At 35.5% G+C, this 22,167-nt stretch overlaps 1 protein-coding gene across 1 annotated transcript in view; it reads right to left on the reverse strand.

The window, feature by feature from the left end:
• Window positions 1–22,167, reverse strand: part of LOC150084133 (eukaryotic peptide chain release factor GTP-binding subunit ERF3A-like) — a 212,304-nt gene that overhangs the window by 151,352 nt on the left and 38,785 nt on the right. Inside the window, exon 2 of the mRNA XM_090375053.1 lies at window positions 10,300–10,392. Within this exon, the coding sequence (XP_090231179.1) occupies window positions 10,300–10,392 (93 nt within the window). The remainder of the gene's footprint in view (window positions 1–10,299; window positions 10,393–22,167) is intronic.

A 22,167-nucleotide genomic window follows, 5' to 3' on the forward strand; every position in this document is an offset into this window, starting at 1 on the left:
AGAACATTTAGGAGCCCCTCTTCCCTGGATTTGGGTGCCCTAAATCCCAATTCTACAAAATGGGTTGGTCCCTCTCCAGAACCTTAGCAAGACTGCAGCATATCATCAGCAAGACAGGCTTGTCCCTCCCCCCCAATCCATCACTGCTCCATTTTTTGGAGAAATGTAAGAAATACTTAATGGTCTAAGCAGTTGCTTTACTTTCTTAGTTTCCTCTTACTGATGGAAAGACCAGATCCCTCATATATACTACTCAAAAATGAGGAGGCACACCCAGTTGCTTTGATGCACTACAAATCCCAGAAGGAAGCAACAGAAAGGAACCTTCCCAGAAGCATTCGTGTTCTTCCTTTAAAGCTTCATTTAATGAAGCTCTAAATGCTTCATTAAATCTCTTTTCAGGAGTAAAACAATAGCTATGGCAGTTGAAAGTTCTTAACAAAGGTATACTCTGCAAACACCTGCATCTGGATTGAGAAGAGAGAGGACTCTAGCTTGCCTATCTCTGCCTTTTTGGTCTGATGTGTAACCATCAGTGGATTTTTGGGCAGTTGGTTCTCTCTGGTGTGCAGCTTCTGTTCAGGCAAGTACTGCACTATTCAGAGGGACCACTTGAACATCTTCATTAAATCCATAACTAAATCACCAATTTTCCTGGTTGGACAAATGCAGCCCTGGAGACCAGGCTCATTAAGTCAATGTGTATACTCGTCATAATGCATTCAAGACACCTGTGTATTTTATTTTTTAAAGGTCTACAGGTGAGTAATCCCAGCAAGAGTTTTATGCCTCAATGAGAAGTCCCATTTCCAGTATATAGCAATGCCCAAATTATCAGAATAATTCCAGATTATTGGATGTTTATATAAAAATGTTCGCAATCTTCAAGTAACACAATTTTTAAAATGTACCTGCCAAGAGGTGGGTTAATCCACTAGTGAGAGGGGTGACGGTGTCACATTGAACCAGGTATACAGGAACCAGGTATGCATTAAATTCTGTCCTTTCGGTGCAATAAACTTCCTTTAATGCCAAATTCTCCAATTTAACAATTTTTCATAGGCTGTATCAAAAGCATCACTGATATCTAAGTAAATAATATCAAAATTATTCTTTGCATCTAATTCTTCAGTGATGCCTCATAATAGCTAATTATATTAGTCAGACATGATTCACCCTTAACAAAGATATTCCATGAATCAGGTAATACAGATTCATCCTGTATAGATGAACCCTTATTACCTCCTTAACAAAAGCATTCATAATCTTTCCCAGCACAGAAGTCAAACTTACAGATATACAGTTAGTCATTTCAACCTTTGTGAAAGGGACAGATGTGCACATCACATCTGTCCCTTTCACAAAGATACATGCACATCTTAAATTGAAGAATAGTCTATTATAATAGTTTAAGGTTTATTTCTTCTTTTGCTGTTCATTTAATATAATTAGATGGATTCCGTAAGCTCTTCCAGTGCTGTTGTCTCATCCACTTTTAATTGTAATAACTTTGCTTTTAGTTCCATCTCAGTTATCACAAACTCATTCAACTCCCCAGTTAGTATTAGCTAGGCCACTAGTATTCTCAAGTTTGAAAACTTCCTCACATAGGTCTCACATGGATGCAGAATATTTATTCACCTTATCAGCAATCAATTCAGGTCTTTGTTAACATTGACACTGTTATCACAGACACCAAACGAATCAATATGGCTTATTTCTTTGCTTTTACTACTAACAAATTCCTCATTACCTACTGTTCTTTGCACTCTTAGCTTTAAAAATTCATCATCATCTACCTTACCATGATCTCCTGAGTGGACAACCTACTAGCTCCATTCAATCTATCAAATTCAAGTTTCCCATATTGGTTCATTTGAGATATATAGGCAAATTTTAATCCGGCAATGGTGGCAGATCACCTGACAGACGACTCTCTAAAACAGTGCTTCTCAAACTTTTTTGGATCACCGCCCCCCCACTAAAAAAAAAAAAGCCCTCGCCAGGGCTTTTTTTTAGCCCACCAATATAAAGTGAAGCTAAATAACTGAAATGAATATTTGTCTGTTTGCCTCCAAAAATGTAAATGCAGCCCTGCATGTATGTGTGTGAATTATAAAGAAAACTATTTACTGCGCTTTATTCCTTCTTCGTAAAAAAGTACAACTACATAAATAAAGTCAGTTATAGTCACTTAAATTAAGTCATAAAAATTAAAGTTAATTACATAAATAAGCCATGATATTAATGGAAATAGTTAATTATATTTTAATATTTAATGCGATGGATGAGCTTGGTGGAGATTTATTAGCTTATCAATATTAGGTTTAATATCTGTAAGTAGAAGTCGTAAATCGCCATGTTTAACAATATCCAGACAATTTCTTTGTTTTGTCAGCAATTGAGATACAGCACTGAAACCAGTTTTGACTAGAAATTTTGGCTTCAGTTCAACTTCATTTTGTAACTCAATCAATTCTTCTACAAAACATTCACCATCGTCATTATTTAAAAAAGGATTTTTAACCCAATCTGGAATTTTCAAATTAAGGAGATCTTCCAACCTTTCCTGCATATCTCTGTGCAATATTTCTAGATGATTACAAAAAGTTAGTAGAGTTTCATCAGCTATTTTTCTTTTTTCTCTATTTCCAACAGATTTGGAAATTGATACATTTCACGTTGCGCATAAAAAGCTTTAATTTTGAAATAAATGCTGAAATTTGAGTTTTCATCTTAATAAGAGTTACATCTTGTCCTTGTAAATGTAAGTTCATTGAGTTGAGTTGAATCTAGTAAATAAATCTGCAAGATAAGCAATATCAGTTTTCATTTTCTTGAGGTCATTACTAAGGTCGTTGTTCCTATCTTCAAAAAACTCGACAACAGTATCAAAGAGTTCAAAATCTGTTGAGACAGTTGCCTTTTGACAGCCACTGAACCTCAGAGTGAAGTAGCAATCGTTCAAAATCTTCACTGTTTTGATCACAAAGCTTTCGAAATATACGATCATTCAAAGAATGTGCTTTAATTTTGTTTATAGCAGTAATAACAGTTTGTAGAGAATTGTGCAGTTGATCACGAAGTTTTTTCGCAACTAAATAATGACGGTGAATGACACAACAGTAATAATATTTGGCAAAGCATTTTTTAAATAAGCCATAAAACCCTTGTAACGGCCAATCATTGATGGTGCTCCATCTGCTCCCCTTTCATGCCTATCGCCCCCTTTCATGCCTAACGCCCCACGGATAATTCAAACACCCCCCCAGGGGTGATATCGCCCACTTTGAGAAGCACTGCTCTAAAATAACAAGCTCATGTTAGCAGTTAATTAAATGTTTGAAAATCTGAAAATATTTCTGCCTTCTGAAACACCAACTTTTAACTCAGTGGTTTTTAAGCGATTTTTTTTTTTTTTAGTTTCACGGAGTAATTGCATGCGAGGACCTATCACCATCATTGCAATTATTTAACTAGCAGTGGTGCAAATGATGCATAGCAATATTTCTTGCATGTTTGCTACTAGCTTGTTCTGTTTTCTTCCATCTAAGTTGACATATAAATATATATGAAGTTAGTTAGAAGATAACAGATTTAAGAAGATTGTCTTACTTTGAGTTGCTTCTGAAATGTTTGTATATTATTATTTATAGGATTTCACCTTCTAAAGTGATAAAACTCAAAGACGGGTTTTTCTTAGTGCAGTAATAATGCAAACAGACAGGAAATGTTTAAAACAGAAAGCAATTACAGTATACAAGCCACTACGAAGCAATGTCCCTGAATGATATATTTGGATTAGTCCCCTTTTACACGCAGTGTGATTTTGAAACCATGTGACTTCCATCCCCTTTAGCTGCTCATTTTATAAATTATAACTACTTTTCTTTCAGCACATACTGCATGTGTTTCATGGCATGTTTTTCAGTGTTTTCTATTCAGACAGCCTAACCTTTTCTATGGCAAGTTACTCTTCACTTTTTTCATTTTCTATTTGCCAAAATTTATTTATGGATATACTCTTCAATCAAGTGTATGAGTACATATCGAAGAACTGGGTATGTATGTCTACACACATCCATGCATGTCTATATGTGTGTATATATCTATCTGTGTGTGTGTAAAATTTTTTCATGTACAACTGATTCCAATGTGATGTATATGTATATATAATAACTAATAATTATAATATTGTTATTATTATTATTATTATTTTTTTTTTTTTTTGGAAAAAACAGACTATAAACAGAGGCGGTATGAGCACATATTGGAGACTGCAATGCAATTACAGTTGTGTGATTTTTTAAAGACAACAGATTCAAATTTAATGTGTATATGTATATAACAATAACAAGAATAATAAATTATTATTATATTGTTATCTTAATTTTGTTTTAGAAAAAATGGATTATGAACAGAGGTAGGCTAGAATATGAAGCTGCAGCAAGTGAAGAACAATTTGGTGATGATTGTGAAGATAATGAGGAAGATGCTCCTGAAGAACTAATAATTGGTGCAGAACAAGATATACAGTGGCAGACGAAAAAACTGCATTACTTGTGAATTTTGCAAATAACGTGTTTTGTGCTGCATTGTGGGTTGCATAAATTTTCAAAATGCAGTTGTGGGGGGGGGGGGAGAGAGAATGCACTACCAGGAGAGTTTGTCAACACAACAAGTTGAGAAGACAATTCAAGTGCCTTTGGCTTTCATGAAGATACTACCATTGTGTCCTACATAGCCGAAAAAGTAAAAACACCAAGTATATATATTGTGATGATAGAAATGATGAATCAACAGGAGAACAGAAATACCCTTCTAGAATTATATTAAAGGCAGGGTGGATATTGACAAATTGTGTGCAACATATGATGTTGCTCAGAATATTAGATGTTGGTGTGGTTATATTTTATTCATTACTAAATATTGCAGCCATAAATGCACAATTAGTGCTTATGAAAACATATAAATGCTAAGAAGAAATTTGAGAATATTAGTGTTAAGCTTTGCAGGTTTAGAAGCAAAACAGCATTTAATGACAAATCTTCCACATCCAGTGAGGGGGAAACTATAGAAAGAAGCAGGAACAAGTGCTGAAGGGGTACCAGAAAAAAGAAAATTGTGTTATTTTTGTGAGAGAGAGGGAAAAAAAAAAAAAAAAAAGGATGATTTTACTGCCAATCATGCTTCAAATTTCTATATTTAGATCATGTAAAAAATGTTATGCTCTGAATGTGTGCAAGCCCATCACGCAGGCAAATAATGATTTCATATCAATTTCATAATTCTATGTTAGTTGTAAATTCAGGTAAAGCCAGTTGTAAAGCCACTGTTCCAATGGAGAAGTACATTGCTATTAGATTGGTTACTAGGGCTTGCATAAATTAAACCAAAAGCACTTTTCCACTGGAGCAGGGATTTTGTTTAGCTTAGCACAATCCATGGTAACTTGTGGCAAAGCACCTCTACATGAGATAGATGTAGTCGGTAGCAAATGTAGTTTGCTCACTGCTATGTACGGATTGAGGCTATGTCTTAGTTGTACGATAATCATTTTATATACAGGTAGTTTCTGCTTTGAGTTTTTTTTTAAATATCAAGTATCAACAGAATCGAAAATATGAACATTAATTGCTAAACATTCATAAATACAGCATTTCAAACCACACGTGTAGCTATACAATAAATCACTACTGTGCATGCATTTATTTGTTCAAGCAGAGATAAAAAGGGAGGTCTAACTCTTAAAGAATTTTGGAAAAAATTCCATATTTTAGATGTAATCAAAATAATAAAATGAGCCTGGGACAAAATTACAGAGAAGAACATGGTGTTTGGAATAAACTCTGTCATCATTTTATTGATAATTTTGAAGGATTTCAAGAGCCAGTAGAGATCGTACAAAATGAAATATGTGGTCATTAATATTGCTAACCAATTGCAGCTTCAGGTTTCTAAAACAAATGTCACTGATCTGATTCAAACACAAAATGGAGAGCTCAAATCAAGAAGACTGATTTGAACTCTCCATTCCAAACTCTCCAAAAGAAGATTTAACAGATAAAACTCCTGTTCGTTCCTTTACTCTCAAGGGGCTTGACAAAGCTTTTCAATGCATAGAAAGAACTACTGAGATTTGAGCCACAAGATTCAAATTTTGAGCACACTAGAAAAGTTGCCACAGATTAAAATAAAATACTTATGCATGCTATCGTGAAATTTCTAAAGAAAAGAGAAGACTGTCTTGGAAACACATGACTCTTCAAGCATTTCCGAAGAAGAAAACTACTCCTTGTGCTTCTAACAAACCAACGAGTGCTGAGCCAACAATGAGTGAAGAAGACCAACGAGCGTGCATTTAGTTGATGATGAAGAATAAATATTCTTTAACATTTGTATGACAAATAATTTCTTTATTATTATAATTTGCTTGATTTTAAAGGCTATGTTTTAATTTCTTTGGATAAATAAATCGTTTAAGCATAAACTATTGTTTTGTTGACCTTTATTTAACACTACTATGATGAAATTTCATTGTTGAGAACGCAAGCCGTTTTTAACATTATGTCTATGGGGAAAAAATCCCCGCTTTATGAGCTCGTGCTAGGAACAAATTAACTCGTAAAGTTGGGAACTACTTGCATATATACATCATAATATTTCTATTTTTTGCATGTTTTCATTTAAATTTCTGTTTAGAAAGTAATGAGTGCTTTTGTGAGAAAAGAACATAACGTTTTTGAATTATATTGTTGAATTATAATTTTTTTCAATTTTATGAAACAAATAAAAGTACTGGAGTCCATTAAAGTCTGTAGAATTCTGATAGCACTATACCAAACAGAACTTCAAACTGGAACATTTGCATATGTATAATTTTGAAATTTGGCTTGTTTAACAATTACATGAACTTGAAAAATGGAAGTGAATAATATCTAGCATGTGATTTTTTTTTTTTTTATTTATATACATAAATAAGCAGAAATATCCCAACGTCGAAATAAATTTGAACATGAGAGTAACTAATATGTATGTCGGTATATTTGTATATATACAGTGGACCCCCCTACCGCTTAACGATTGTTTCACTGTGTGATCAAATCACTTTATGATGGATTCTTTGTTCACTATACAATATGTGGTAAGTGCCGGTCATTGTGATCACGTTTGTGAATTGAATTTTAATTCTATTAAATGGCGATTCTGATAAGTGAAAATAGCAGGAATATTATTCACAGGTTATAAAAGTAAAGATATAAAGCACAAATTTACGCTTTATTACCTTGCCAATTAACAAAATTAAATGATATGTGAAAATCATAAGAATATTTTCCACAGCAAAATAAAATAAAAATTTACGCTTACGTACATAGCTTAATTACTATTGTAATATGTACATGCTAATTGATATTTCTGTTCACTGACATTGTTTTTTGTTGTAAAATTTAAACAGTAAAAAAGATAAGCAATCAATAACGACGAACACAGCATGCATAAAATTGCAACTAACATGATACACGCAAGCAAGTAACAAGTTAAAGAAAATTTTAAAAAATAGGAATGAAAGAGAAGATTCTGAAATTTTATTTATGTTTTTTATGATTGAAGATTCCATGGAAGGGAAAACACATTTCACCATAGTAACTTAAAAACTCTCAGAATTCCAGCTGTCGGTACTATCAAAAATGCAATACGGTCGAGTTTACTACCCATTTATAATAGGTTGCACCTACATAAAAGCTCAATAAACCAGAAAGTAATGGGATATTCAGAAATTTAATTATTTGTCCCCATTTCTCTCTCTCCCTTTCTGTCCTTCAATTTGAGTTATGCTAATATATATCAGCTGTTTACATGATTGGCAGGCTCTCTTCACACCATGAGAACAAAAAAATGGCAGTGATAGTTTACATTTATTTTTTAACCAGCCTCTGAGACACAAAGCACAATTCATGCAGCATTCATTGAAGTTCATGTGTTCTTCAACAGGAACATTATGGACTGTCTGTAAGATTTAGTTGTGTAATCACTGCACACACAAAGCTGGTGAATTAATGCACAGATGTGATATTTTAAAAGCATATTCACATCAAAAACTATGACAAGGTAGTTAAGTAAATGCATTACTCATGATTTAAAAAAAAAAAAAAAAAAAGCAAACAACTTTCATGTGTGTATGAGAACATTTTGTTTCTGTGCATGTTGTACATCTGTTCATTTCTCCAATGAGTGCATGGCAATGGCAACAAACATAATATCCAGGCTAACCATATACTGTACTTGTGATATGAAAAAATTAATAAATAAAATAATAATAACTATGACTTTTTGTTTGTTATTTTGTTTTTTAGGAGCATTAGCAACTAAGGCCATATTGCTCCAGGGATATGCGGTGGTCATTCCCCAAAGTTTCCGCATCCTCCGTATTTGGTGGTCACGGGCTCAAACCCCGGTCTAATCAAGAAGCATGTGCTATGCACTGCTGCTCCTGCCCACCTGGCTACGGAGGTGCCTAACTATGACTTTCGGTTGGTCCAATTTTAATGAAATCTTCAAATTATTACAAGCTGATGGATGGACATGGTGAAGACCATGTCCATATGTGCTTTATGCACATATGCTAGTGCACCTAAAAAGAGCACAAATTCAGTAATATGTAAGCACATTAACCTGTACACTTAACTACAGCTAACTGACCAATCTGGAAGGTTTGCTTTAAATATCTGGCTGGCATGCAGAGAGCAAGTGGGGACAGAATACTCCAGAAACTGACCATTGCAGCAAGATCTAGAAAAGTGCTAAATTCAGAACTTCTCAATCAGCAGTCCAACTAATACAAACAGACAGACAGACCAATATCAAAGTAAGTGAAAACTAAAATATGAAATACCTAGTAAAATAGAGTGCTAGGAAACAAGTTAGTTAACGTGAGAAATGCATTACATTCTAGTCGTGCTAATTTTTGTTCTTAACTAAATTTTTATTCTTCTTCTGTGATTAATAGAAGTGAAAAGTAAATAAAGCTATCTCCTTGTCAATTAATTACTAAGATTATAATTAATAGAACACTTATTAATAAAATTTTTTTTATATCTCTAAATTTTTCAGCTCTTAGAGTGACGATAATGTTAGTAACTAGATTTTAAGACGGCAGTCAGTAGGCCTGTTGATAGAAATGTGGAAAAGACGTGGATGATATTATTATTTAGACCATTTGAGCGTGGGACCCTGTTCGACAGAACTGGTTGAACATGCTTGTGGCCGGTGCTGACTTAACCTAAATCAAAACTGCATATACGAAGCACATGATCTATTAAGATCATGTGCTCCTCAGTGAATGCCATGCAAATTACAATTGACTCTGCAAATTACAATCGAAGTCACAGCCACCAAATGGTGGCTTTGACTAAAAAATGGTGGGCTCATATCTGAAAAACATAACGCACATGCAACAGATATTTAAAACAAACTCAAAGTAAATTCAAAAGAAAAGTAAACTTTATAGCCATTTTTAGAAATCTAGAAAAACTGGAGAAGCTGGCAGGTGATATCTGAAAGCAGTGCAATTAGTTAACTATTCCTCTGACTATTTTTCAATGTAAAAGGAAACAACAGTGTACATTTTCAAAACAGAAAGTTCCAGCCATTGGCTAATCTTCCCATTCCACAAAAGGCTGCATTATTTTTATGAGTTGCTATGGTAATGTCTAATGATCAGCTACTCACTTCCCAAAATCTTGTTCTCCCTCTTGATCTTTCTCATGCTACAGCATCATTTGAAGCACTCAGTGGATTGGGTATAAAAATGTTGGGTAACCTATTTTAGCCTTGAAGAGCTGGCAGCAATCAGGGAAACAAGTGCAAGACTGGTGAAATTTTATAGAGGGAAAACAAACTAATTTCAAGGAGCAAAATCTCATCTTTCTAATGAATACAGCAACTCAATCAATTCATGAAACCAAAGTAACTTGGAAAAAATTAAAGAATGGAACTCAAAGCACATTATCTTAATAGATCACATGCTTGGCATATGCAGATTTGGTTTAGGCTAAGTTTTAGTTGTGTTTATTAGACAAAGTATCTATGAGTCATGTGAAATGCCATGCACTATGCACATCAAGCAAATAGTATTTTTAAACTAGCTAAATTTCATTAGCTTTTCTACCAAGTTTGAAATCTGTTTGGGCTCTAAGTGTCTGAATAAAATTTTTATAGGTCTCCTTCTGTGAACCATTACCATACTGCACTTATCCCTCTCTTTTTTTTAAAGCAACACCATGAATATCTTATACACACCAGCTGGTGAATCATCACTTCCAGGAGAAACATCTTCAGATGTCTTATCGGGTGGTGGCTCTCCTTCTGCAGCTGCAGTATCTGGTGGGAGATCTATATACAAGAAAAAGATACACATGAAACAGATTCACATTTGCTGTCTCAAGATGCATATAAATGAACACAGAAAATTATAAATTACTATTACTGAAACCTAAAGTAGGGTGAATTCTCAATTAATAAATCAAATAAGCATGAAGATGACCAGGATTATATTTCAACTTAAGGGGCTCTATCAGTGAGCTAAGTGAAAATTCTTGTAAATTCTATAATCTTTCTGCTAGAGCATGGAGTAACTGGTTATTGCCAGTGGTCTAAAATCTTTTAATGCTCAAGGGGGAATGATCCGTCATCAGTAACATTAATTATCCAAGTTTTAATCCTCCCAATGGGGTCATTTAGCAAGAAATACCATGGCTAAATGTTTGAGATATCATCCAATCCTATCCACTGGTTTAAAACCAGTTACCACCAAAACGAGTGGGCTATCATGTTGAAACCGTTAGTAACTTTCACGGAAAAACTAATCTTTCATTCAATATTTTAAAGTCTAAACCCTAGAGGAAGATAGTAATCATCAAGCAAATGACAGGCACCTTCAAGACATTAAAAAAGGCCTTCAGGATGCACAATGAAGCAACATAGTACACTACTTGAACAATGTTTCACATTCTCACCTGGAAAAGATTTAATAATTGTTGTCGAAGTTTAACAGTTGCAATGACCATACTGTGACTGTCATTGTATCATATCAGATAGATACATAAGGCACAATTTTCTACCTTTCTTTCTAGAAAGGTAAAAAATTCAGCAAGGTTAGCTTCATCTGTAGTGATGCTGCTTTATCCCTGGATCCAGTAAACTTAAGAGAAATCAGCAGGGTATACTGATTCATTGATTACTGTCATTATCAGGTGCTGATAATGACAGAAGTCAACAAATATATGCTTGCCTGTGAAAGTTAAAGTATACAATGTGGGTCCTTACAGTTAGCAAGTATATGTTATTAGATAAGTACAGTAAACCCTGGCTAATCCGGTTACAGTTAATCCGGATCAAAATATGAAAAATTTTGTTCACAGTTCAGTACTTTGAAAGACACATGTGATTTAGGAAGGCAGATAAGTCACTCTGACTGTGCAGAGAGAGAGAGACGGAACATAGATTACATTGTCTTGTGTTTTGTTTTCAGTATCATTGTTGACTTGGAGCCGGACGGATGTTATTGCCTATATTGCTTCATTTGCATACTTCTTTATATATATATATATATAACCATATAAATTACAATAAGGATTAAAATAAAAATAAAGTAATGCCAGCAGTACAGCAAGACAAGAACAAAAAGACAAATTAAAACTAAATTCAAATCAATCAGGGAGGGAAGAGACGGGTAACAAGAGTAAAAATATTGCAGCAGAAACTCTAATTTAGAAAATTTAAATATACGAATAATAATTCTTTGAAATTTAAAAGCCAATTAAATAGAAATTTAACGGTGCCCCCTCTGACAGGCACCAGGTCCAAATTATGTGAAATATCACCAAACAGAGATCTAAACCACTACAATAAAACAAAACAAAAATAGACTGACCATTATGCCCCACCTCAACAGAGGACCACAAGGCCAATAATGGCCACGGAATCGCTGCATTTCGAATGCTAAACAAATCGCCGCAAAGGAGAATAGATCATAAGATCAGTCCGCCACACCGATCCCCAGATCAAACCGCCCATGCAGGGAATTGAACAGCGGTGGTCCTGATGCAGCAAAAATCAAAAATAGAACAGACATGAGCACTCCAGTGCAAAGCCACACTACCGACAAAGTAAACTTAACCCATTTATATAAATGAATAATAAACTATAGATGGCAGTACAGGCGCAGCATTAGCAAATCGCCCAATACTATCATGTGACATAATTATACATATATTTAAATAATGTTGAAATAGTTGGAAAACGATTTCCAACTAATGAAAAATATTTCATAATAAAAAATAAAAAGGAGGGTACAGCATACATCAGAAGCAGCAAAAAGCATATTCCTCTACATGATGCTTGAAATATAACCATATAAATTAGAATAAGGATTAAAATAAAAATAAAATAAAGTAATGCCAGCAGTACAGCAAGACAAGAGTGAAAAGACTATTTTTGTCTATTTTTGTTTTGTTTTATTGTAGTGGTTTAAATCTCTGTTTGGTGATATTTCACATAATTTGGACCTGGTGCCCGTCAGAGGGGGCACTGTTAAATTTATATTTAATTGGCTTTTAAATCTCAAAGAATTATTATTCGTATATTTAGATTTTCTAAATTAATTTAGAGTTTCTGCTGCAATATTTTGACTCTTGTTACCCGTCTCTTCCCTCCCTGATTGATTTGAATTTAGTTTTAATTTGTCTTTTCGCTCTTTTCTTGCCATACTGCTGGCATTACTTTATTTTAATTTTAATCCTTATTCTAATTTATATGGTTATATTTCAAGCATAATGTAGAGGAATATGCTTTTTGCTGCCTCTGATGTATGCTGTACCCTCCTTTTTATTTTTTATTATGAAATATTTCGTTTTCCAACTATTTCAACATTATTTAAATATATGTATAATTATTTATTTATATATATATATATATATATATATATATATAAATAAGTTAACATATTTTATATAATTATTAGTTCTAAAGAATTGAAAAGTAGAATAAAAAGAAAACATGGTACTTTAACTATCATTAACAAGCTCAAAGTGATAGAACAACGTGAAAATGATGTTCCAAGGGAAAAATATGCTGAAGAATTTGGTATTGGCTGATGGACTGTGTCAGATATTAAAAAACAAAAAGAATCTATAAGACATTTGCTTTAAAATTCGAATGTGGGAGGTGATAAAAGCAGTGTATCAAATAGACAGACATTAAAAAAGCCGATAAAGGTGTTGCTGGAAGAAGTTGTATTTATTATTATTATTAGCTATATGGTGCAAGGAACCTGAGACTTATGCTGCACCAGTCAAAAAAAAAATTTCGGAATTACCCTGAGAGAGAGAGAGAGAGAGAGAGAGAGAGAGAGAGAAAACAAGAGTCAGAAGTAGAAGGGAATCATCAAGAAAGAGAAGAATGATGATATCCAGCTCAGGACCCTGGGTGTGCCAAGCCCATACTCCCCAGATGTGAGCCCCTGGGATTATTTAAGTGGTATTCACAACAATGATCAAGTGGCATTGGCGTGCGACGCTTGCGCCACTTGATAATTGTATAAAAAGACAATACATTTATCCATCTATCGATGGAGAAATGTATTGTCTTTTTATAGTTTTTAAATAAAGGCTCTACAGTGATATGTTTAAATTTTAATTTCATCAGCACTACCTATATTTTATTTATTAAATTTTCCATTTATTTGTGTTCTATGTTTATGTTCTTTTAAGGCTATCTTTTGCTTCACTAATCCGGATAACCTGTCCCCCCCCCCAATTAATCTGGATTAGCGAGGGTTTACTGTATGTCCAATTTCTGCTGTTGCAAGAACAACAGCAGAAATTGAATAACACAATATAATCTAAGTGGGAACTAGATGTCCACGAATTATGACTGATCTACATGAAAATCTTATGCAAAAGGCATAAGGTGAGTGGCACTAATCTTACAAACTATTAAATTTTAATTTAATAACACAAATTTCATGGTTTTTGCAAAATTAAATAGTTTACTGTTTCTTAAAACAGATATGCTCTGTAACAGATTCTAGAATCTGTTACAGAGTCTAACCAAATGACCAAAATCATTATTTCTTGATGATGATGCAACTTCACTTTAGAAGTCATCTTGTCTAGAAAAAAAGACAAATAGCATGACAAAACAAGAAACAATAGAGAAATTAATCAAAGTCAAATACTTACAACAGCAGGATTGTAGAAGTTAATATATGCAAAAGAAGAAAATATATGCAAAACTTTCAAAATCACTTAAAATTATACTCTTTTGATGAGAAATAAAATTGAGTACAAAACTGAATGTCAAATAAATGTAAGCTAACTCTAAAATTAAATATATTTCAGATGTAGGAAGGCTTATCCAAGTAATTCCATGTGATGACTTGTAGACTCACTTGCAAAAAATAATGGAATAAAACCATACTGCTGTGGAATACTGCTTGTGGTGGTTGGGAATAACCTTTCTAAGGTCGGGTAATGAGGTGATTTGATAATACGATGGAGGAACAACTGAAAGATTTAGGTCAGTTGGAGAAAATTTGCATATTACTACCTGCTATGTAATGGTTCTCAAAACAACTAGAGATCAATGATGAAAGATTTGGGTGAGAGGGCTAACTAAATATTGCAATTAACCTGTCATAAGGAAACAAAAATCTATTAAATTAAATCATTCAACACATTAGTTTATTTCTTTGTGAATACTGAATTAAATGAAATTATTATATGAAACTAAAAGACCAAATGAAATTACTCATATTGCTCTGTGAGACAGGATCTGACAATAAATAAATCTAGAACATTAAGGCAAATTAAGGAAATAAATCAACACATCTAATGACATCCAAATATAATGTACACAAAAAAAAGACTGCAATTTTAAACTCTACAAAATAGATTCCAATCTATTTTCATAACTTTCTTCACCTATTTGCAGTTCTGTCTAAACAAGATCTAGAACACGCAGGTAAAGAATTGATTAACAACAGTGGGGTACATAACCTAAAGAACTTCAAAGTTAACAGACGATACAGAAACAACACAACATTAGCATTAGTAGAGGCATTTGATGCAAGAAAGCAAGCTTATGCAGCATCAGCCAAAAAAAAAAAAAAAAACCACTTCCACTTCACCCCTCTGTTCGTTCAAAATACCTGTCCAGCTGAGCCTTAAACTTATTTAGGCTATCAACCTCCACCACAAGGGATGGAAGTCTGTTCCACCAACCAACCACCCGCTGGCTAAAGGCAAATTTCCGCACGTCTATCCTACATCTGTCTTTCCTCAATTTGAATTTATGCCCTCTCAGGTGATTATTCTGAGCTAGAGGAAGAATCCCATCAGCATTGAGCATGCTTAAACCATTCAAGGCTTTATACACCTCTATCAGATCACCTCGCTGGTGCCTAGTCTCCAGACACTGTAATTTGCAAAACTTAAGCCTTTCTTCGTAAGAGCACCCCTTTGTTCCATTCACTAATCTTGTTGCCCTTCTCTGTACTCGTTCCAGCAGCTCTACATCCTTCTTGAAATGAGGCCTCCAGACCTGTATACAGTACTCTAGGTGTGGCCTGACCATCGCCTTATACAATGGAATAATCACCTCCTTATCCCTACTGGAAAAATTCCTGTATATCATTGACAATACTCCATGAGCTACTCTTGCAGCCCGTCTGCACTGCTCAGAGAACTTCATATCTGCCTGCACAACCACCCCCAAGTCCCTTTCATTCTCTACCACTGTCAGTGTTGTACCATAGAGTTGATACGTTGCTCTGGGGTTGCTGTTTCCCATGTGTAGTACTTTACATTTGTCAATGTTAAACTTCATTTGCCACCTCTCAGCCCATCTGCTCAACCTTTCCAGATCCTGTTGCAGAAGCATAGTGTCAGTAGTGTCCTTGACAACCCTGCCAACCTTTGTATCGTCTGCAAACTTGGACATTAATCCCGATATACCATCATCAATATCATTTATAAATACAGAAAACAATAATGGACCCAACACTGAGCCCTGAGGGACTCCACTAATAACATCAGTCCACGATGAGCAGTGTCCATTGATTACCACTCTCTGTCTTCTCCCCCTCAACCACCCCTTTATCCATAGCAGCAATTTGCCTCCAATGTCACACTGCTCCAATTTGTGTAGCAGTCTTCCATGTGCAACAGTATCAAAAGCCTTTCTAAGATCCAAGTATATAATATCAAAGTTATTCCCTGCATCCAGTTCTTTTGTGACTGCATCATAGTATCCAATCAAGTTGGTCAGGCAAGACTTCCCCTTAACAAAACCATGCTGTGTCTGAGCTATAACTGAAGTCTTGTCTAAATGATCCTGCAGTGCGTCTTTAACCAGTGCCTCCATTAATTTTCCTGGAACAGAAGTCAAGCTCACAGGTCTATAATTACTTGTGTCAGCCTTTGATCCTCCTTTGTGAATTGGGGTCACATTTGCACATTTCCAGTCTATGGGTACCTCCCCTGAGTCCAACAACCTCACCAAGAAGAAAAACCAGTCACTGCCAAATACAGAAAGACAACACAATATAATACAACCCAAACACAGGACCTTAATTTAGATAAATATTCTTTATTTCAAAGATAATATGCACACCTACAATATATCCTTCACTGCCAGCTTGGCCAGGGGTTTCACAAAACAAAATAGAGGACCTGACAAGTTAGTGCATACATCTAAACAACTGGTAACTGCTTGTCATGTGTAAATTAACCCAGTTGTGATGCCAACCAAAATGTAACAAAAACAGCGGCAGATCACCTGAAATGTGTCCAACTTTCTTTTTAATTTTTGGATCATGCTTTAAATTTTTTGAATTCTGCTTAAACAGTACCAATAAATCATCTTTTCTTAATAGCTTGCAATACTTATTGTATATAATTTTAAAGTTTTAAGAAAAAGCTAAAATTTTAAAACATGTTTATTTTAAGCCTTTTATTTTCAAAAAAATAATCAATTCTGTTGAAAATTGCAAAAAAAAAAAAAAAAAACCATTTAAACTAAAACAGATAAAAGCATTAATCTCTTAGTATTTCTCATTTTCCAGTTTAAAAGACTTAAGTGCATGTGTGTATATTTCTATTTATTATGTACAGTAGTGTCATACATAATAAATAGTGTCGTTATGTACATTGAAAATCCAAATTTCGATAATCTGAACGAGCCAGCATTTATTTATATTTTATGCTGGTGTCATAAAATAACACTAGTCAATAAAAAATATTTTCCATCATAAGCAATGAAAATAAGTGAATATGGAGGAAATAAATGTGCTGATTCCGAAAATCGCCATAAAAAGTCTCTATCACATCTACATCAAAAGATGTACCAATGTTTAATGTTAACAACCCCTACTCTTGAGCAGCTGTTTATGTTTGGAGAATAGATTTACAACCCTGAGAACATGCCACAATCAGTTAATACTTGGAAAACCTTGGCACAGCCTACAAAAATCCTCACCATAAATGCTGAGTGTGCTCTCTTCAAATTGTAAATTGTTGCATTGGAATTTGACCCTAAGAACCATAAGGTAGAAGTTTGATTATGTTTATCACAAGAAAACAGAGGCCAGAATCGATTACTAAAATTAAGAGAATTAGCTTATATCTGTTAAAATAAATCCGTAAGCATACATTACTGGCTAGATTAGGCAAAATTGGCATATTTTATTAAAACTTCACTTCCTCTATATTTAATAACTGATGTGACATGATGTGAAACTATCATGGTGATTTTCGAAATCTACGCATAAAAACTGATTAAAAACATTTAAGTTCTTGGAGGTAAAAATCGTGTTGGCTAGTGTAATAACAGTAAGTACCAGTTATTGTGATCACATTTGCAAACTGAATTTTGATTCTATTAAATGGCAATTCTAATAAGCGAAAATCAGAGGAATATTATCCACAGGCTATAAAAATGAAGATATAAAGCACAAATTTATACTTTTATTACCTTATCAAAAAAAAAAAAATACAAATACCAATTCACAAAATTAAATGATACGTGAAAATCAACAAACTGAATGCTATCCAACTCTCAACTATTCTTACTGAAAAGAGAGAATCTGGCAGCAAAGAAATGAAGTTCGAAAATGGTGCAGCAAAAAATACAAAATTATTTTTGATAAAGGCCTATATATATGTTATTGTGGCTGAAAGTTCCATTTGTTTTGTTACCTATGAATAAAAATACATAAGTAAAACTTAGTGTTTTTATTTCTACACTTACTAAACCTTTTTTAGTCTCCAGAAAAGTATTTTTTAAGTTCGAAAATCCGAACAAATCAGAAGTACGAACTACCCCTGGTCCCAATTAGTTCGGATTATTGACACTCTACTTGTATATAAATATTTAAAAAAATAAAAATAATAAAAAAAGAACATTACTGTATATATATTCAATACTATCAGTTAGTCCTGTTTCTAAGTTTAATTCAAAATTTATTTCAAATTTCACAGGCTTCACACAGCAGCCAAAATTTGAAACTACATGTCTTGCTTCATGCAGCATAGTGTAGTGGCCTTTGGGGAGAATATTGGGTTTCGTCTTCTTGTCTTTACTCTTTGAAATAATAAATCTTTCAAAAGCAACTCAGGCAATACTGTAGATGTTTATTGAACTAGCGGGAGAAGAAAAACAAGTAACCTGAAACTTTAAACAAACACAGCATCAGGGCTTGTCCAACACCATGCTACTCTTCAAGCAAAAAGCCAAATAGTTGTAATTCTCGCATTCATATTTGCTGATGCTGTCAAGGCAGTGTTAGATGGGTAGGAAAACTGCTAGCTTGTGGGGATTCACAGACTAATAGCTTAAAGTTAGCCACATATAGAGGTGAAAGTGATTCTTACACTGCTTCTATTGGAATGAGCAGCAGCCTGCAAAGCGAGGTACTAGGGATTTCAAGGACTGCTGGGAGTCATCATAGAACAAGCAAATACATGGGTTGTGTTAGGGTAACTAAGAGTAAGAATAGGTGTATGTATACTTACACATACACCCAATGCTAGGAGTATAGTAAATAAATTTGATGAATTTGAAGTGCTGGTGAAGATATCAAAAGATGATATTTTTAAATATCAGAGACGTGCTGCCACATGGATATAAGCAGTGCAGAATTGGAACTTAGGGAGTACAATGTGTACAAAAAAGATAGACAAGACAGGAAGGTTTATGCTGTTAGTTAAGAAATACAAAATCTAAGGAAGTGCATCAATTAACATTAGTGGACAGTGCAATGTTGAGTCTGTGTGGTGTGACATAAGCACTGGGAAAGGGAAAATGAGTGTGTGTTATAGGCATAATAAATCCGATGAGTATAATGAGCAATTGTGCAGAGAAATGGAGTGGGTCAGTAAATCAGAATGTCTTATAATGGGAGATTTTAACTTTCCAGACATTACCTGGAACTTGTGAATTAGTCACTCGCACACTAGCAAGAATTTTGTGGATTTATTGAATGACTGTTTTCTACAGCAGCATGTTTGAGAGGCAACCAGAGGGAGTAATACTCTTGACCTGATTATCAGCAGCGCTCCTTCATGCATTAAGAATCTGCAGATAAAGGAACCACTAAGTGGCAGTGATCACAGTATAGTGATGTGGGATTTACTTAATGATGTAACTACCATCAGGAGTAACAGGAAAGGTTTTACTTTCTTAAAGGTGACTACAATGGTCTCAGAGAGTTTTTAAATTCTATACAGTGGAATCAACTGATGTTACCAACGGTGAATTCTAAATGGAAAGCTTTCAGGGGCTTAATCTTGGAGATTACTTGGCTTTTCATACAAACTAAGAAATACTGTTCAAGGTTTAGGCCTACATGGATGTCAGATGAATTAATGAGGCTCATGGCACAGAAGAAAAATACATGGGATGAATTTAAATTATCAGGCGACACAGAAGCCTATGGCAGATATAAGCTAGTTTGCAATCAAGTCACAAAGGAGGTTAGGCAGGCGAATGCAGATTACAAGAAATCTTTGGCAATGGATGCAAAGAAAAACAGCGAGTTCTTTAAATACAGATACATACAGTTATACCCAGATATTTATTAACAAATAAAGTACAAATAAAATAAAATATAAGTACAAAAAACCAGTAGCTTTCGGAACACGTGTCCCTTTATCAACTGATAAGTTAATATAAAATTTGAATACACTACAAGCAAAATGTGGCACGTTAATCATGCGTCATTGTTGTAGCACGGACGTGTGCTGCCTTACACCAGTGATCATCCATCAATAAAACGGTTGTCTCTAGGATGGGATGCAGACGCATGCCTTTCTGGCGATTTAATGCCTTAGGGTTGTTTATTATGTTTAGTGATTCTAGCCATAGGCGGTGGCGAAAGTGTCGCACGTGGTCCACTATCTCAAAGTCGCGCTTGGGGTCAAGATCGTGGTTGGTAGCCCAAAAATGTTCTGCGAGCACGGACTGGTCAGTTTCGGCAAGCCGGATTGCTCTGTCGTGTTCCGTGAGGCGATCCTGGAGACGTCTCGATATCTCACCTACGTAGCAACTGTTACAGGCCTTACAGGTGATACGGTACACTACATTGCTGCGTAAGACAGGTGTGACAGGGGTCTTCACACTGGAGACAAGTGAACGTAGGTTCCTACCGGGTAATTGTACACATTTGATGTTGTAACTTCTAAGGATCTTCGAGATATGTCCTGACACTCCTGGATAGTACGGAATGTAGGCGGACGATATGCCGACTTGCTTCGGAGGTCTTGGGTTGAATGTAAGTTCTTCTGCCTGTAACAAGCATCTGTTTAGTACATGGGATGGATAACCGCATTTGGTTAGGTCCGCCTTCACACGGGAGATCTCGTTACGTCTAATTGTGTCGGTGCTGGAATGGTTCCGGGCCCTGGAGAATAGGGTGTGGGCAGTGCTATTGAGATGGCTTGGAGCGTGGCCGGACCCGTAGTTGGTGAATTGACCGCACCACATGGGTTTGCGGTATACTGAGGTCTCTAGACGTGGGCCTACGCGATGCACTAGTACGTCCAGAGAATCAGAGGTGAACGGTTCGCTCCCGTTTCTGGACGTACTAGTGCATCGCGTAGGCCCACATCTAGAGACCTCAGTATACCAGTACTCAGTATACCAGACCTCAGTACTCAGCTGCAGTGCCCCAACGTATGAACTGTCCAAACACATCGCGAGCCTCCTCTCGCCTCTTATAGGTAATACATGTCACACCGTTAAAAACAGCAGTGAATTTATTAACATCATTAAGGACATTTCATCCCTGACAACTCTGTCATGGCATCATTTGACGTGGTCTCTTTATTCACCTCGATTCCCGTCCAACAGGCCGTGCACTGCGCCAGAAGGCTCCTTGAGAGCGACTTAAGCCTCCAATCCAGGACGTCACTATCCACTGATGACATCTGTACCGCCCTCAACCTATGCCTCTCTAGCAGCATCTTCACCTTTGAAGACTCACTCTACAAACAAGTACATGGCACTGCTATGGGTGCCCCTGTCAGTTCCGTAGCAGCTAACATCACCATGGAAGATCTAGAGGAGCAGATATACCAGAACCCACCTACACCTATTACAACGTGGTGTAGATACGTCGACGATATTTTTACCATAATACCACGTGGTTCTGAAACGGTACTACTAGAACACCTCAACTCCCTATCCAATTTCATCAAGTTTACCATAGAATCAGAGGTGAACGGTTCGCTCCCGTTTCTGGGCGTACTAGTGCATCGCGTAGGCCCACGTCTAGAGACCTCAGTATACCGCAAACCCATGTGGTGCGGTCAATTCACCAACTACGGGTCCGGCCACGCTCCAAGCCATCTCAATAGCACTGCCTGCACCCTATTCTCCAGGGCCTGGAGCCATTCCAGCACCGACACAATTAGACGTAACGAGATCTCCCGTGTGAAGGCGGACCTAACCAAATGCGGTTATCCATCCCATGTACTAAACAGATGCTTGTTACAGGCAGAAGAACTTACATTCAACCCAAGACCTCCGAAGCAAGTCGGCATATCGTCCGCCTACATTCCGTACTATCCAGGAGTGTCAGGACGTATCTCGAAGATCCTTAGAAGTTACAAC

Source organism: Mastigoproctus giganteus, chromosome 6 (genome assembly GCF_048544385.1).
Source record: "Mastigoproctus giganteus isolate SK-2022 chromosome 6, ASM4854438v1, whole genome shotgun sequence".
Taxonomy (NCBI): Eukaryota; Metazoa; Arthropoda; class Arachnida; order Uropygi; family Thelyphonidae; genus Mastigoproctus; species Mastigoproctus giganteus.